Source organism: Pollicipes pollicipes, unplaced genomic scaffold (genome assembly GCF_011947565.3).
Source record: "Pollicipes pollicipes isolate AB1234 unplaced genomic scaffold, Ppol_2.1 Scaffold_4881;HRSCAF=5763_pilon_pilon_pilon, whole genome shotgun sequence".
In the NCBI taxonomy this organism is placed as follows: Eukaryota; Metazoa; Arthropoda; class Thecostraca; order Pollicipedomorpha; family Pollicipedidae; genus Pollicipes; species Pollicipes pollicipes.
The window spans coordinates 49,446,162-49,463,649 of NW_023596576.1; the positions used below are offsets into that span (position 1 = coordinate 49,446,162).

General features: G+C 50.8%; 1 protein-coding gene across 1 annotated transcript in view; it reads right to left on the minus strand.

Annotated features, from left to right (window-relative positions):
* Nucleotides 1-12,234, minus strand: part of LOC119100537 (uncharacterized) — a 35,600-nt gene extending 23,366 nt beyond the window's left edge. Inside the window, exon 1 of the mRNA XM_037223624.1 lies at nucleotides 11,981-12,234. Within this exon, the coding sequence (XP_037079519.1) occupies nucleotides 11,981-12,234 (254 nt within the window). The remainder of the gene's footprint in view (nucleotides 1-11,980) is intronic.
* Nucleotides 12,235-17,488: the final 5,254 nt, after the last annotated feature.

Sequence of the window (17,488 nt, forward strand, 5' to 3'; positions counted from 1 at the left end):
GCTTAGATTTAACCCGTGCACGTATAAAAAACCACGAGTATACGGCAAAAATACAATCTCGCCTTGTCTGACTGAGCCTGACATGAAAATTGTAGGCCTTAGTCTAGCGTCTGCAACGGTTTTACGTTGCGCACAGGGTTACGTAAGTTGCTCAGTGCATTAGCGAGGAACATTAGTCACATAGATAAGACACGAGTATTAGCCTCATTCCTAGGAAAACCATGAGAATAGAGATGACGTTAGGTCGATATTTCAGCAACATACCTTTCTCGCAACAATAGCAGAAGTGCTAACTGTATAATACAACACTTCTGCTATTGTTTCGAGAAAGGCATGTTGCCGAAATATCAACCTAACTATATCTCTATTCTCCTAGTTTTCCGAGGAATAAAGCTAATACTAGTGTTTTATGTATGCGCACGGGGTGTTTATTTCCGCTTTAGTCCCAACACACAACACAACACACATCACAACACACAGCACAACACACAACACAGCACACAACACAACACTCAGCACAACACTCAACATAACACTCAACATAACACACAACACAACAATCAACACAACACTCAACACAACACTCAACACAACATTCAACACAACACTCAACACAACATTCAACACAACACTCAACACAACACTCAACACAACACTCAACACAACACTCAACACAACACTCAACACTTAACACAGCATACAACACAACACAACACACAACACAACACAACACACAACACAACGCAACACACAACACAACATACAACACACAACACAACACTCAACACAACATACAACACAGCACACAACACATGACACACAACACTCAACACAACAGGTGTGGAATGGGCAGCAGGAGTCTCTCCTCCCTCTCTCTCCCTCCATCCCCGCGCTACGGATGGTGGATGGAGCGGCATAGGTGGCAGCGGCTGAAACACTCAGTGACCCAGGTCCGTATAGAGCATCAGTCTCGCTCGTCTCGTGCGCTTGGAAATATGAACAAGCCGTATTTACCAGGTCACGCATATACACGGGCGACTCTAAAACGGGACAACCACGTTTAGCATGTCAATGCGCGATTTAACACGCAAAGTGTCAATATTGACACTAAGTCCCAATAAGACATTGTTGTGAATCCATGTGACTTCATGGTCCCCTTTTTCGAAAATAAATCATATTTGGATGTTAGGTTTTGACGATGCAGCCTTCTGGCCATATATGTAGTCATGCTCGGTAGAGATCACTGACCGATCCATTCAATACATGTGATTGTCCAGTTGTAGACAGAAACATGACTAAAGACCAGACGTGCGCTACACAACCGCCTCTTGTATTGCAACGCCACGCCATGAATGCTGCGGCCCGATGCCTGCACGGCTACACCGTAACAGTGAAATCAACGGTTTTCAGAAGCAGCGCTGTGTATGAGCGAACGGCTGATGAGAATAAGGACACTGTATACATAAGGAGAAGATCCACAACTTTTACGGATAGAATCCACATCTTCCCGGATGTAATTTCTTTCTGGAATCTTTCTTATCGTGTATTTTTTTCGGGAATTGTGCCCGGGGCGCGTGAAGTGACCGCCGTTCTCGCACGTGAGATGGGCCTAGTAGGGGGAAATATCCCGGAACGACACATATAATTCTAGGACTTTTGGACACTTCACCAGGGCAATAGACCAGGCCTCTTGAGCTGGACAGAAACCTCTAAATAAAAAAACAAGCGGGAATGCTGTACGGACTCTTACGCCTCAGCGATCGCGCCGATTCCATGGAAATGTCAGAATGCTCTAAACCTGATCAGCGGCTTGAAAAGCGACCATAGGGCGGGAAGCGAGGCTCACCAAACCACTCGCAGTCCTGCAAAGTAAACTTAATGTAAATATTATCCGCGTTTGGCAGTTCACCGTCTTGTGAAAGTGCTATAGAGCCCTGAAGCCACCAGGAAGACGCGGTTCCAGAACCATTGCTGGAAGAATCTGCAGACGTCACCGACTGCCCTTCAGCCCAGACTTCTTTACATGTTAAAAAACTTGCGCTACTGAGATGGCAAGAAAATCCTCTCTTAAGCACAAAAAGCCCGATAATAATACTGGTTTCGCTGATGGGTAACTTAAAAAGAGGGTCATGCGCGTTATTGCACCAAAAGCCGGTGCGGAGGTCGCTGTCACCAGGTACATCCGCAACACTGGGAGCCATGAGTTACCGGATATACCCAGTATCTGGGTTTCCCACACCACGTGAGATTCCGAGAGTGCCGTGCCATCTTAGTCATTCACCACCTTTGCCCAGTCTGGCCAGTTACCTAGCGGGGCAGAGGGCTACGGACAACCCATGACAGTAATTTTATCCCAGCACTTCCCTATGCAACGAGCTCATGACGTTGACCTGGACTAGAGTACCCCAACCAATGCACAGCTCGGCTGTCCACAGAGAAAGCTCGCTGGCACCGAGCAGCCGTCCCCCGCCCGTCTCCGGGCCTCCCAGGTCGCCCAGTACGCTGCCCACAGGGCGGTCTTCTGCTAACACACCGCCGATCCACGGCACCTCACAGGACTAGCAGGTCACTCAGGTCACGGGTCACTGTCGGGGTCACGGCCGGCCAGGCGCGCTACACCACCGGACACGACGCACACTGCTATCGCTGCTGGTGGCCGGCGACGGTAGGCGAAGCGACACTGGCGGCGACAGGCCGAAACAATAGTACGTCACCTTACGACAGGGGTCCGGCCACTTACAGGCGGCATAATGCGTGAGAGGCCCAGGCTCAAACCCCACTCAGGGTCATAATAGATCAAGGTCATGGTAGCTCATCATATGCTACTTTTCTTCGCTTCAGGTGACACGGCGTACACGTGCGCTTAGAAGCCATTGGCTCTCAATGAGTCAGTTACGCTAGTAAATCATTGCCCCGATTCGTCGTTCGTCATAACGCGAAATGATAGAGGGACCGAAGCGAATCTTTTGCATTTCCGAACCAAGAACGACAGAGCCGAAAAAAACACCAGGGGCTTGGCATCAGCATGATCTCGCGGCTGGCAAGATCTTTTATGTTCCTAGGTCAATAATTGACCCCCTTATGCCAGGTTAAAGGACACATTCCCACAAAATCTCGCTCTGTCAGGTTTACATGCACATAAGTCGAAGGCTTTGCCTCTTAGCAACACAAAGCTTGAACAAACGCTTGTCTTGGTCAAACCTTTATACTTAAGTGCATAGTTTTGTGCGTTTCGGTCATCTGCCTTTCTGATATATGGCTCTATGAATGTAACGATGTCGGCCCGGCGTGCCCGCTTCGCGGTATCGTCGGCTGCCGCCGACGCCGGCGCAGGATTACCATGTAGCGACCTAAAAGACCGCCGCTGCTACGAAACGAAAGTGCTAAGGACACATTTTTTGCGTCAATATACGCGCGATGGATGCCCCGTAGGCTACCGAAAATTTGACGCGATCGCACAAGATTCCGGAAAGATATCGACAGAAAACCCACGACAGGGGGGGGGGGGGGTCGCATCGACCCCTCCTTTCAGAACGAGGGTTAGATTATTGCACATAACGCAGCCAAGAGTTTTGGACTCCCGCATTAACTCTGATGGTGACCTGGCGTTATTTGGCATGGTGTGGCCAGAATGGCGTGACTTGGAAATTTGAAGGATTAATGGTCATTTGAGCCAGGACATTTCTATGACAATCCAGAGACGCATACAACTGAGACCCCAATTCGTCCCATTATATCGCAAATACCCATGCCAGTATATAAGGTGCTATATAGTAGCAGCTAGATAATGATAACAATAATAAATAGAGGTAGCTGAATATGCAGTCCGTCCCGCTCGCTCAGTTGGCTACAGCTCCCACCATCCAATCCACCCACCCGCGATGGGTAGATTCGAATCTCTTTAGGCGCTAGCTATTCGTCCCTGACAGATGTGGCCTGTGGCCGGTGGCAGCGGCCGCGCTAAAGGTCAGTTAAGGTCAGCGAGCAGTACCCACCGTGCCGAGCATTGTGGCATGTTAAACCTTCGCCACCAAATTCTGTCTGGAATTGCGCGGCCGGATGGTAGAGATGGTAGAGAGACTCACGCAACAGGCGCTGCTTGGCGTGAGTTCTGATCGCAGAAGTCCATCCAATCAAAACGTTCGAATAAGATCTAAAAATATCTTAATGCTCTCTTCGTCCATATGCTACAAAAACCTATCCGTTGAAGCCGCCTGATGAATTCGTAGACGCAGCGTCACTTTTTAGTAAAAAAGCTGCTGACACAACGATCGAGATCATCTTACAAAATGTCTATGAGCATGACTCCATACTACCACTACACCTTCCCAAAGGGGCTCGTAAGAAAATACTTGAAAGCTGCACCAAGGAGATGCATTCCAGTTGCCCTCAAGGAAAACTGTACCGCCGAGTCGACAGTGTGGCGGTGGTCTCACCGCTTGGTGCGCTCTTCGTGGAAAGCCATATGGCACACATCAAATCCTTGGCGATCAACAGCATGAATACCAAGCCCTACATATGATGTGCATATGTTGTTGACGTTTTGTGGATTTCCAAAGTGAGCAACAACTCCTTTCCCAGAATGCAAAACTTACAGAGCACTCAGTTCTTAAATTCACCGCTGAACCATCTGAAAACCATAACATACCGTGCCTTGATGTCCAAATTGACGCATCTCATGACATCTTTATTACAGATGTGTTGAGGGCACTGGCACTGGCACCGAACACTACTTAAACGATGCCAGTGAGTGCTCTGACAGTTATAAAGATAGCATCATTTGCGCACATATTCACCGCGGAATTAAAGCTACTCGACCTGAACTCTTCTGTATCAGGAGCTGCAGAAAACGACACAAATCTTGTTAAACAACAACCTTAGGTTGAACAACGTAGACGACCATATCAGGTGACTAGATAATCACTTCTCTCGCACCGTTAGAGAACACGAACCTAAAGGTGACCAAATCAGGCAAATGCAACTACTTTACAGAGGAAGCGTGTCAACCACCTACAAGAGCGTAAAAGGTTCTGACTGACATCGTCTCAAAATAGCTACGCAGCCACTAGAGCCCAGGACAAAATTAAACTAATACTTTTTTGCCAAAAAAACAGACGAGACGCATCCGCCTTCAAGGCTACCAACATCGTGCATGAGTTCCTATGTCCTCTCGATGAGTTTACGCGCCGCAGCAGCCCATTGTATATTGGTCACACCACATCACTGTCTCGCATCACCATGCACCTGCAAAATGGTGATCCAGAAAGACAAGCAATAGTAATACCTGGCTCACGACTGGCCCGAAACAGCATGGTCAATGACACCATCATAGCCAAAGGCACAGAAATGACTTGAGAAGCCGTATGTTTTAGAGACAGGAATGACATTTTTAACCGGCAAATGGACAAGAGAGGTAGGTGCCTTGCCTGTATATGACGTTAGTCCTCTCACACCCAGGCTGTAGAGTGTGAACGTACGACTAGTGTGATGTAATACCACTCAATATGTGGATGATATTAGTGTTTATCCTGCACGTGTGTCATTTTATAAATAAATACCCGTGCCTTTAGTACCCGTGCACGAATACCTTAAGAACTGTCGTAGCTGCATTGAATGTGTGCAGTATTTCGTTTCTTTGGAGGTGCCTTTGTATCTGAGACATTTTATCTTGCTCAGATTTCAGGAATTTCAATGGTACATATTTGAAGTCACCGGAAAATAACACACGAAACCGCTACCGATCCGAGGCACTGTCGAACATACCATATCGTAGTATTGTGCCTTCCCTGTATGTCTGATGATGCTAATGAATTTAACAAAAAGTTACTGATAACACAACAGGCGCAATGATATATCACTTCTCCAATGATGATAAACGGGTTATAAGAAACCTAGAACACCTTGGCAGGGAGCAAACAAATACCCAATATGCTGTCACCTTCACCGAAACAGTATTAGAGAAAATCTGTTTACTCATGTATATATATATATATATATATATATACATATATATATATATATATATATATATATGCATGTGTATACAAACATAAACACACACATGTATATGCATATATATATATTTAAAAATAAAGTAAGTATACATAAAATAAGCTTGGCAACATACCTGTTGGTTTGGCTCCAGGGGTCGGTGTATTAACGATACAAGAACTGTTCGTCTGACCAACAAGTACTAGTCTTCCATACAGCCAAATATCTTTGTACAAACCTACACTGATGATATAGTATTGTCATGGCTGTACATAGATGGAACAGATTTTCTCCAGCATGCTCCCAATCGAGCATCTGTCAGATCCTGACAGTTTGGTGACGCGTCCGACAAAATTTGTGAGTTATGCGTGATATTTGGAGAAAGCACATCAAGAATCCATCGGGAGATGTCGTGTCATATCCCTGCGTGCAAGCGGAGACCTACTTGGGTGTACAGGTGTGGACGCAGACTGAAACATCGACCACCTGCCGTTGGTCGTTTAAGATGGTAACATAGCCAAGTGGCCACGTATGACACAATTAGAAACTGCAAGATATTAGGGCCTTTTCTTGGGGCCGAACTGAAAAGTTTATGATGCCGACTAAGCCAATCGCAAAGAAATAAGGCTCCATCGCGGCATACCGGACGCTGCATCAGGGGCAGCCTCCGTCGCGGCATACCGGACTCTGCATCAGAGGCAGGCTCCGTCGCGGCATACCGGACTCTGCATCAGAGGCAGGCTCCGTCGCGGCATACCGGACTCTGCATCAGAGGCAGGCTCCGTCGCGGCATATTGGACGCTTCATCAGGGGCAGGCTCCGTCGCGGCATACTGGACGCTGCATCAGGGGCAGGCTGGGACTAACGGTGTCACGACCCTCTGCCCTGTCGAAACCCTCTTGGCAAGGGTCGACTCGGTCGCGTCATCAAGCAGTGAAAAGAAGAACTCTTCGCGAGTGTGTCTCCATTACATTTTGGGGGTTATGAGCCAGGCGTGCATGCACGCTGGTTGATATGGAAAGTGGGGAGAACGCCGCCCAGAAAGACACCAATTTTTTATTATCCATCGGCAGTATCGACGGCAGAGTACGAAGTGACAAACCGCAATTGTTTTACATTTCAACCATACCGCATGTGCGGCGCTATTTTTGTATTGAGTTATTACAATGAAATGAGCTTCGAGACCCTGTCCCTGTCCAGGGATCGCCATTCGCTGTCTCAGAGCTCCCTTATGCCGATTAACATACAAATGTCTTTCAGACTCCTCCCTTTTGTCTGAAGTTCTATTACATTTTTAGCCTTGAGTGCTGCAGCGGTGCGTCACCAGAAAAAATACATATCGCATTTTGTCGTAATGCTTTTCATCGCAGGCATAACTTCGTGTGTGTTGCAGTTCTCTGTCCTCAAAACTTCGTAAGAAACCCCAACAATTGTACCCAAGCTATTGTCCGCGTATTGCTATCCGCTAAACTTTGCATATAGAACTGTTCGCATCGCACTTCTTCGATGCGCAATTCTTCATAACACATTTCTCCGTCCATGCAATTTTTCGTAACACATTCCTTTACGTACGCGATTCTTCACATCACCTTTCCGTACCACCTTTTTTAGCGTAGGCATTGCTTGACATGAAAACATGTTGCTGAAAGACCGAATCAGTAGTATTTCCTGGTTATTCCTCTTGTTTCACTGCTTGCTCCCCATTGTCATTTTCTTTTCCCTTTCCTTATTTATAAGACGCGTCCTGAACAACGTATCTCATGATAGTCTGTCTCTACGCCAGACCGTATGTTGCTGATGAACGCGATGATTCTCATGATGACGGCATGATGCTGATCACTTTGCTCCGTCCATAAAACGCAACAAAGCGAGCGATCGGACCAACGTGTCACCTACGTTTAAGCTCGCGTCCCAGAAACCGCGAGCGCCCAATATCTGGCTGCTACATCTATGATTAGCTGGGGTCGTTCCCAATTATAAAAGGCAGCGTTATAAAGAACTCCACGATTTCTGCCCGAGTCGAGGCCAAAATGTCGAAACCATGGCCCTAAGCGTCATGAATCCGGTCATTTGTACCATTTGTTGTTGGATATCTGTGTGTTTCTGAGTCATGTATGCGCTATATATTCACGGTGCCATCAGTTTTCATTCGCACACGTTGACGTCTTGGCTTGCGTTTTAAAGGAAGGTTGGCACAATTCGGACGTTAGCTGTTGGTCGGCGCTCTGCATAGGTTTCCACCGATCAGATTCATTAGTGGTCAGTCATACGTCTTGCACTTTAAGCTCTTACTTAGCCTCCTTCTCCAATATTGCAATGGGAGGGGAGGAGCTCTCTCATGAAGCGAACCCGGCGCCAACCTTACACGCTGCGTTCAGGACAGACAGACGTTTGTTTGGTAAACTGCGCCAGTGTGCAGCGCTTTAGGCCGTCTGTCCTGTTCGCACAACTGGTCTGCCAAAGCGGACCGTCCTGTGCCTCGACGTTTTGAAATAACAAGCGAGAATCATCAGTACGGTCACTCAACAAAATATTCGGTCTTACTGCATTATGGGAGGATTTGACATCACCGACATTAGTGTGTTCTCGCGCAGGCTGAGTGCGTGAGCTATTTTTCAGACATAGACATGTTGATAAGCAGCTGAGCAGAGCTTTCGACATCTTCAGTCGAAAGTCCCAGCGACTGTTTATGTGTTGCACATGTTTAGTAAGTCATGCACCTTGTTCACGGCAAAAATCATTTGGCTCGGTTAGAAGAAGAAGAAAAAGATTGGTAAGGCTCATGCAGTACTTGCATGCATCACGACCATGACCTTGTGACCCTGTGCTAGCTATAGAAGGTGTGATAACATTAAATATGTTCGATAAGGTATGTTCGACTACCCATCCTTTGCTGAAAGTTTTGTACTTCTTCACTTTTGTTCCACAATAAATCCGAAATGACCACGACTACAAAAAATATATTTGCTGTGCACCTAAAAGATAAAAACCCGTGGTTAGAGTTTGGGCTGTGGTAACCGTAAGTCACGCAAAGATGGCGTGATAAGATTAACCGGAAGAAGCAACCTATTGCAGCTTGCCGGCCTGCTTAATACCTACATACGATTCAAAAGCTGTGGTTGGCATATAAGATAGCATTTGCTCACAACGGTTTAATTGGTCAACTCATCCCACGTGGCAACACGGTGGCACCTTCACCAGTCCTCTGTTAACCAAATGGACTAACGATTTTTTATGTCTCTGCTCGCTACATTGGGACTTCGTTCTGTTAATATAACCCATCTTAAGACCAAAGTAGTCATGCATTACGTTAAAATGTCGCTTTACAGGGAAACTCTGAACGCGTTCCTTAGCTTCAGTGTCTGTGTTGCGTTCACGCATGATGCGCTGGAACTGCATCTTGCCTTTTAGTCACATTGCGTGACGTGGGCTTATGATAGGAATTCCAGCTGCAGTTGATCACAGGTCGTGCTATGTTATGTGCAAATCGTCGACAACACATTTTAATCGTCGGGCAGTGCCTGAATGATCATTAGATACAGCTTTCCTAAACTGGTCCCCCCCAAATACGTCTGCGTTGTATTGGGTGTGCTGATTGGGAATAACCTTAGAGGTGAATATGTCACACGACAGATCTTTAAGATGGATAATGTATTGAAATGCTTTCCACACCTATGATTCCCACACTACGTGGCAACGCCGAAGTGACATGGCGCAGGTGAATTGAAGCATGTAGTCGTACAAATGTTTCAATGTGGTCTGACCTTCAGTGGCACTGTGTCCATAGATGTGTTCGCGTGTACGGTATAACATAATTCATGTCTAACTCATTTCAGCTTTAGTAAGTCGCATGGCTGAGATGATTAAATGGATGTCCGACCCAGAAAAAAGCTTCCAAAGATCGCGACTTGCGACATGGTCTGTGGTGTCATCAATGGCTTGCAGGTTACAACTAAGCGGCATCTGCTGGACGTGTGCGAGTTAGAGACCTCTACCTTTGGACAATTGATACAACCAGACGGCTGATTGGTTCCAAAATAATCAACGGTAGCGGCGTTTAGTCCCCTTCCCGACTGAAAGGGGAAGCAGGGAAAGAGAACCCTAGCACACAGCGGGTTATGCGCATTTGAATGCGATCCACACGCCATACATTTCGTTACCAAAGCGCTGTTACAATGACCGGTCACTCAGGTGTAGATAATCCATCATTCAGGCTTGCGCTGCATTGTGCTCTTTATTTATATGGAACGTCTATTATGTCTCCTATTAAAGCACACGTTGGGCACGTTGTGCACGTTGCAAAGCAGGCTACCTCTCCATAGCACGCTGGCTGTACACGGGCCAGTCCACCTGCTGCCTCCTCATACAGCGTGCTGTACACGGGCCAGTCCGCTGCGTCAGCACGCTGGCTGCATTTGGGTCGGTCCACCGCGTCAGGACGCTGGCTGTATTTGGGTCAATTCGTCGCATCAGCACGCTGACTGTATCTGGGTCGGTCCCCCGCGTCAGCACGCTGGCTGTGTTTGGGCCAGTCCGCCGCGTCAGCACGCTGGCTGTATTTGGCTCAGTCCCCCGCGTCAGCACGCTGGCTGTATTTGGGTCGGTCCCCCGCGTCAGCACGCTGGCTGTGTTTGGGCCAGTCCGCCGCGTCAGCACGCTGGCTGTATTTGGCTCAGTCCCCCGCGTCAGCACGCTGGCTGTATTTGGGTCAATTCGTTCGCGTCAGCACGCTGGCTGTATTTGGGTCAGTCCCCCCGCGTCAGCACGCTGGCTGTATTTGGGCCAGTACCTCGCGTCAGCGCATATACGGCTTTGATCCATATCTAACTTCAACCAAATCCTAAAAAATCATACCCTCATTCCTACATGTAGACTGACGTAAACTAATATATTGCAATGTAAATCCACACACCCACACCCACACACAAACACACCCCACACCCACACCCACACCCACACACCACACACACACACACCACACACACACACACACACACACACACACACACACACACACACACACACACACACACACACACACACACACACACACACACACACACACACACACACACACACACACACACACACACCACACACACACACACACACACACACACACACACACACACACACACACATATATATATATATATATATATATATATATATATATATGTATATATATATATAACTAAGCACTGTAATGTATGCAAAATCACAAGCATTATTCTTCATAACCTGCTGTGCGTTGGCTGGCGCAGAGAATAGCATTTGTTGTTGCGCACGAAATTTGAATTGTACATTTATATAAACGATAAATACGGCTTATGTTCACCCTGCTGCACGCACGCAATGTTCCACATTTGCTGCTGTGAATTACCTGGAGTAGTGCACAACAGCTCTCGTGGCAATAAAGCCCTGATCAATCGCGAATGTAGTGTCAGGACATCACTATTACGACATTCAACTTTCCAGCGAAAGATTCAGATGCATTTATGGCAAGCAGCTCATTGTTAAGGCTCCAAAATACGGCACATGGTAGGTTATGGTTGCGCCGCTCGACTCTGAAATGGATTGACATTTGGATCATTTCAGGCTTATATTTTTACGACGTCACTCATTCCAAATGAGAGTCACGTTTTTGCACTGTGCAAACGTTTCTGGAGAGGAAGTCGGCCGAACCGCGTTCTGAAGGAAATGTTTCCATGCTGCACCATCAGATTCATATTTACCTCCGACAAAAAGAGAGTTCACGCGCTGCCAATAGTTTCACCCGGCCTATTTGGCTTCCGTGTGGAGCGATCACGCCGCTCCACGCCTTGGGCGTGCGGAGGCAGCTAACTGACCTGCGGCGGACACCTGCTGGGGCTCGGGCTGCCGCTCGCCGTCCAGGAAGCGGCGCAGCACGGCCGCGCAGAGGGCGCCGTAACCCAGCTGGAGCCCGGCCGGCGCCAGGTGCAGCAGCGCCGCGCCGACCATCACGCACCAGCCCCAGCCGCCCTCGGGGTAGTAGTGCGTGTGCATGCCCTGCACCGTCTGGTCGGGCAGGTGGTGCAGCGGCGGCAGGGTGCCGCCAGCGGCCGCCGGCATCGACATGGACCGGCCGTGGGTGTCGGCGGTCGCACTCAGCCGGGCGGCGCTCAGCGCTACCGTCTGGGAGCGCAGGAGGGGCGGCCGGCGCGCCGGCTCTGCCGGCCTCAGCACCGCTCCGGAGCGCTGGAGGTCCACCTTCAGCTCCATGGTGTGCTGAGGGCTCCGCCAGCTCGGCCGCCGTTCGCCCCGCTCTTGAGAGACACCACGGCCCGGGCTGCACTTGATCGGGCGCGGACTTGGTGCAGGGCTGGAGAGACGTCTCCGGCGGGCAGCGGGCCGGCAGGGGGCGCCAGGGGACCGGTGACCTCCACCGGGGCCGCCGCCCTCGTCTGGTGGGCAGAGAGCGCCGCTCGGAGGCCGCTGCCGGCCCGGGCCATCGGCCAGCTCGGTAGCGCAGGTTCCCTCGCAGGGGCCACCGCACGCCGGGGCACAGCCCGCCTCCTCGTCAGCCAGGTCCAGCGCGTCGGCCCTCGCTAGGCCGGGCCGGTGAGGTACGCCAGCTCTCATCTTTAGCGTGACGTCAGGGCCTTCCGGACAGCATTAGGCGATGCTGCGTGTATCAACTGCTGCTCACCGAACCTCGGGACGTCCTGCAGAAACCAGCTGCTGTTCACCGACCCTCGGGACGTCCTGCAGAAACCAGCTGCTGTTCACCGACCCTCGGGACGTCCTGCAGAAACCAGCTGCTGTTCACCGACCCTCGGGACGTCCTGCAGAAACCAGCTGCTGCTCACCGACCCTCGGGACGTCCTGCAGAAACCAGCTGCTGTTCACCGACCCTCGGGACGTCCTGCAGAGGCCGGCTTTCTGACAGACCACTGGGATAGTCGAGCACTTTTCGCTTTCGGCATACAGAACTCGCCTTCCAGAAGCTGCCAGTGCTGCACGCTTCACGGTGGGACCTATTCCACGGGCGTCCTCGGCATGTTAGCACCATCAGCACACTGTCAGCACGTCCCCGGATGACCTGAACAACTCAGCCCCTGCATCGCACCGTCAGCCCTTCCAGAGAAGACGTCAGTGAAGCAGCTCCCGGCACACACTGTGATCTTCCACGCATAACCTCAGCACATCGATTCCTGCGACACACTGCGAGCCCCGCTCCAGACGAGACAGCAGGCCTGCGCCCGCACGCCGCGCTCCCGCGTTGGTCGGAGCCGGGGGCGAAGGGCGTGAATCCGGCTATCAGTCCGTGCTCCTCCGACCAGCGCAGCCTCTATCCGGCGTGCCCTGCCGAGCCCAATCACAACAGCAGTCGGCAATAACCGCGTAATGGCCGCCGACCCTTCCTCGGCCCCCTCTGGATAACACGGGCGTTTGTATTTGTTATCGATCGTGTCCGTTCTTGCCTTCTCGCGCCACGACGCGAGTGGGGCCCGGCAGAGAACGCACCCACCGGTGTCGTTCGTCACTTTGGAGGAAGTGTGCGCCACGCGGGTCGACGGCGAGGACCCCTGTCTCACCTGGACTCCGACGTGCAGATACTTTGAAGTACAGCGGCGCCTGCATACGCGCACAGAACTCGGACGAAATTTGAGATCATCACGGATCATTGAGATTGAGCATCACGCCGTGGTCGTATCCCGTTCAGTCTTAAGCTTTGAGAACGCTGTTTGTCGACGTCTGGAGGGTGGAGTGTAGACACTGTGTACGTTGTGGAAATGCTCACTCGACGTGCCTTTTAATTTATCGAAGTCAAGACTTCTGAATGGTCGGCCAATCGTTTGCTTCTGCCCAGCGACAGGGTCTTCGTTCTCAAGAGCGAGCGTTCATGTGCTTCAGAGTCAAGTCAAGACCTAGAAGATGTGACGGACTGTGACGCCAGGGACCTAGAAGTCGTGACGGACTCGGATCAGAGTGGCCGCAATGCGCGGCACCGTCGGTCTTGCCGGAGCGGGAGAGTGCGCTGAGTTAGTTGATGGATAGGGTCGATGTCAACAGGTCAGCGATGCCAGAGCTGTTTGAAGAGGACGGGCTGATTCGATAAGCGGCTGCAGAATGAGAACACTGCGACCGAGGTAGCGCTGACAATGCTCAGGGCGCTGTCCGGCGGTCTCCGTGCGGCCGCCGGGCGTGCTGGACCACCGCGGCGGGCCCTTGCCGTAAACAAACAATCAGCGTCCTGTACACACCTGTCAGCGCCGGCTAACGGCGGCGCGGCGGGGAGGAGTCGGCGGCAGCGAGAGCATCCGCTCCGTCCTGCCGACCTCCTCTGTCACTGACGGCCGCGCCGGCGGCCGAGGTCGCGCTGGTCTGCGCTGGCCGGCCCGCCGGTCCGCGCGACGGCGTCTCAGCACTGACCCTGCGACGGGCCGCACCTGAGCGACCTGACCTGCAGCGCCGAGGGCGACCGACTGACACTCGGCCGCTGACTCGCCGCCGCTGACGGCGGGGTCCTGGCGACAGGGGCTGTTTGCCGGCCCGACCGCACGCTGTGGCCTGGTACACAGGTCAGCCATTACCGGCCGGCGTCGCTCCCAGAGTCGGCAGGAACAGCCTGATGAAACCGAGCCTCCATGCGGCGGGCGCCGGCCGACCGGCTACTGGAGCCACCAGAAGTGAGATGACAGGCGCACATGCGTGTGAACTATGGACTCTTATCCACAACCTGATGTCCATTAACCATTAAATGATGAATTTAAAACAACATACGGAAAAGCCAGTCGGCAACTCAATAGGCAATATTGAACGAGAGGCATTTTAACCGTTTGGTTTCAAAAAGTCTTGGCGATACCTAACTTTATCGATATTTCTTTCTCCGCACGTTGCTCTCATAGCACTTGCATCACTTCTTCCCGGCCCCGGTCAGAAAATGCGCCACCTGACGCACTTCGCTGCGGCTGCGACCACGGCGACTTCGGCACTGCCGGCGCGCGGATGCCGCCGCGGCCCGGATGCGGTCACTTCCGGTCTGCGCTGGCCCGACTTGTGGCCCGGCCCTGTGGCAGGTCGTCCCGCCAGCCGCCGAGACGCTAACGGACGCCATAGATCGGCGGGGCCGGCGGAGCCAGCCGAGTTACTGCCCGGCCTGCACACGGCTGAGAGATGTTTATTGACGGCGGCGCCCGGCACGGGCGGCCAGATTTGTGGGGCGGGGCCGAGAGCTGGTCCCGGGCGGACAGCTCCGTCGACACAGACGATCTGACACACTGGCCCGAGACGGGGAAGGAGGGAGGGGGCCTGGGGAGGGGCAGAGACGGACCGAGGGGACCGGGACGGACCGAGGACGACAGCAGTGACTGCAGGCTGACTGTAGACGGGGGATGGGGGGGGGGGGGGGAGGGGGGCTGAGGAGGGGCAGGAGGCAGACCGATGGGAACCGGGACGGACCGAGGACGTCAGCAGTGACTGGATGGCTGGCTGTAGACAGTGACTGCAGGCTGGCTGTAGACGGGGAGGGAGGGAGGGGCAGAGGGCGGACCGAGGGGACCGGGACGGACCGAGGACGGCAGCAGTGACTGGAGGATGGCTGTAGAGCAGCTGAAGGTAGGACTGAGGACCAGCCTGGGCGAGGGACACGGAGGGGACACGTGTCGAGTGAAGGAACTTGTGAGCTGATAACAGACAATTAAGATTCAGCTTTAGTCAAGTCAAGTTTTCATGTCAGCTTCAGGATCAGATAGAGCTGAGGACGACTCCATACATGCTAGCTTTGCTTTTGGGTTGTTTGCTTTAGGTATTTCATGAAGTAGCCAACATTCGTAAAGAAATGTTCACGTTTGAAGATATTAAGACAAACATCAAATGCGATAAAATCAACTCACGTACAACTATTGATATGCCTTCAAGTGCAAGACTGCTCTAGCACACAACACTTCGCTGCTCAGTGAATAAGATCCTCGCTGCTTCACAGTTTGGGATTACGTCATAGACCGTTTGTACTACGTCGGAGTCAATGCCAGATGGCTGTACCAGAGTTGCCACTGCAGCAGACGGGCTGACTCACTGTGTAGTAATTCAACCTACCCATAAGTGGCACTACGCGTGCTGGTGCGTGGTTTTCGAAACCCGACTTTCGTGATGTGAGCGTGTATGGCCCTTTTTCGTGTGGTTCTTGCATATTTTTTCATTATTTTGCGTTGTTTACTCGCATTCGCATGCCTCATTGTGGTGCTATTCTTAGCTCATTTTACTCCATGGTCTTACTCTGCCATAACTCGTAACCATCGCCCGATTTCCTGTATGTATGTAGCACAAAGCGTGCTTCGTGTTCAAACTTGTACTCAATAATCAACTGACCGAGAACAACTGAGGGCCATCGATGCCATTGTCGTGCTGACGTACGTCAGACAGCAGTAATTCGGCGATCGTATTTTTGGTCTTGGCCTCGAGGCTTGAGCACTGCACGGCCACTGAGATGGCAGCATTTGCGTAACGTTTTTATGGTGTCGTGAATGTCTGGGTGACCTCGAAATAGTCTGCAACAAATAGTCTACGCAAGTTTTTTGGCGTTAAGCTGCTAAAAAAACAGGGGATATTCTTAAATCTTTAAAAGTTCATGACTGTGAAGTGCAGTGGATGATCTTTGATGGTTCTCTCAGTTCAAAACCCACTCAATTTCCTGTGGAACACGTCGCTGAAATCGATCGAGCCAGTGCGAATCGCTTGTAGTCAGCCCAGCGGCATGATTTTCCCTAAATTGTTTCGGAATGAGCGGGTTACACCGGATCCTGCGATCCTAAAAATCCCAAGCTGGAGGCTGGAGCCGAGTAGAAGGCGACACCGGGCAACACTTAGCAAACTGCACCAGACTAGGGCCTCAAGCATTATGAAACACCAGTACAAGTAACTTGCGATAAGGTAAATCAGGGCTTAGTTTCATAAAACAGGAATACGAATACACGCACTTGATGTGGTCGCATGGACTCATAGCAAAAATAACTTAGTATAATCTGCAAGTCTTTATTAGCAATGGCTTAAGGATCGAGAGACTAAGTGAAATTGGGTTGCTTTTGGCTCTTATGCGTACACGAGCATGCGTCTGCTTTAGGCTCTTATGCTTACACGACACAGCTAAGAATTGCGTAAGCTTGTTGTTTCACTTATCAAATTAGGCCCAGGATAACGAGATAGAATTAGCTAATTTAGGTCCTTTTCTATCTCCAGAGATATAGTCGCCAGGAAATGAGCGGAAGAAAGTGGCGTTGTCTAATGGTTGTCAAAATGAATCCTTCATCGAGAGAAATCTATTAACACTGTAGCTTGTGGCATTTTAGGTCAGGTCACACAGGTCGTGCATTTTGTGCGTTTGTTCCATCCCGCTACCCCAAGCACCAAACAAGGTGCAACGAAATAAGCAAGGCTAGGTGACACTTGTCATGTTGAATGAAACACCTGTTATTGCGATATTAAACATATTGGATCAGACCACGAAGTAAAGCTCTACATCCCCAAGATTTTT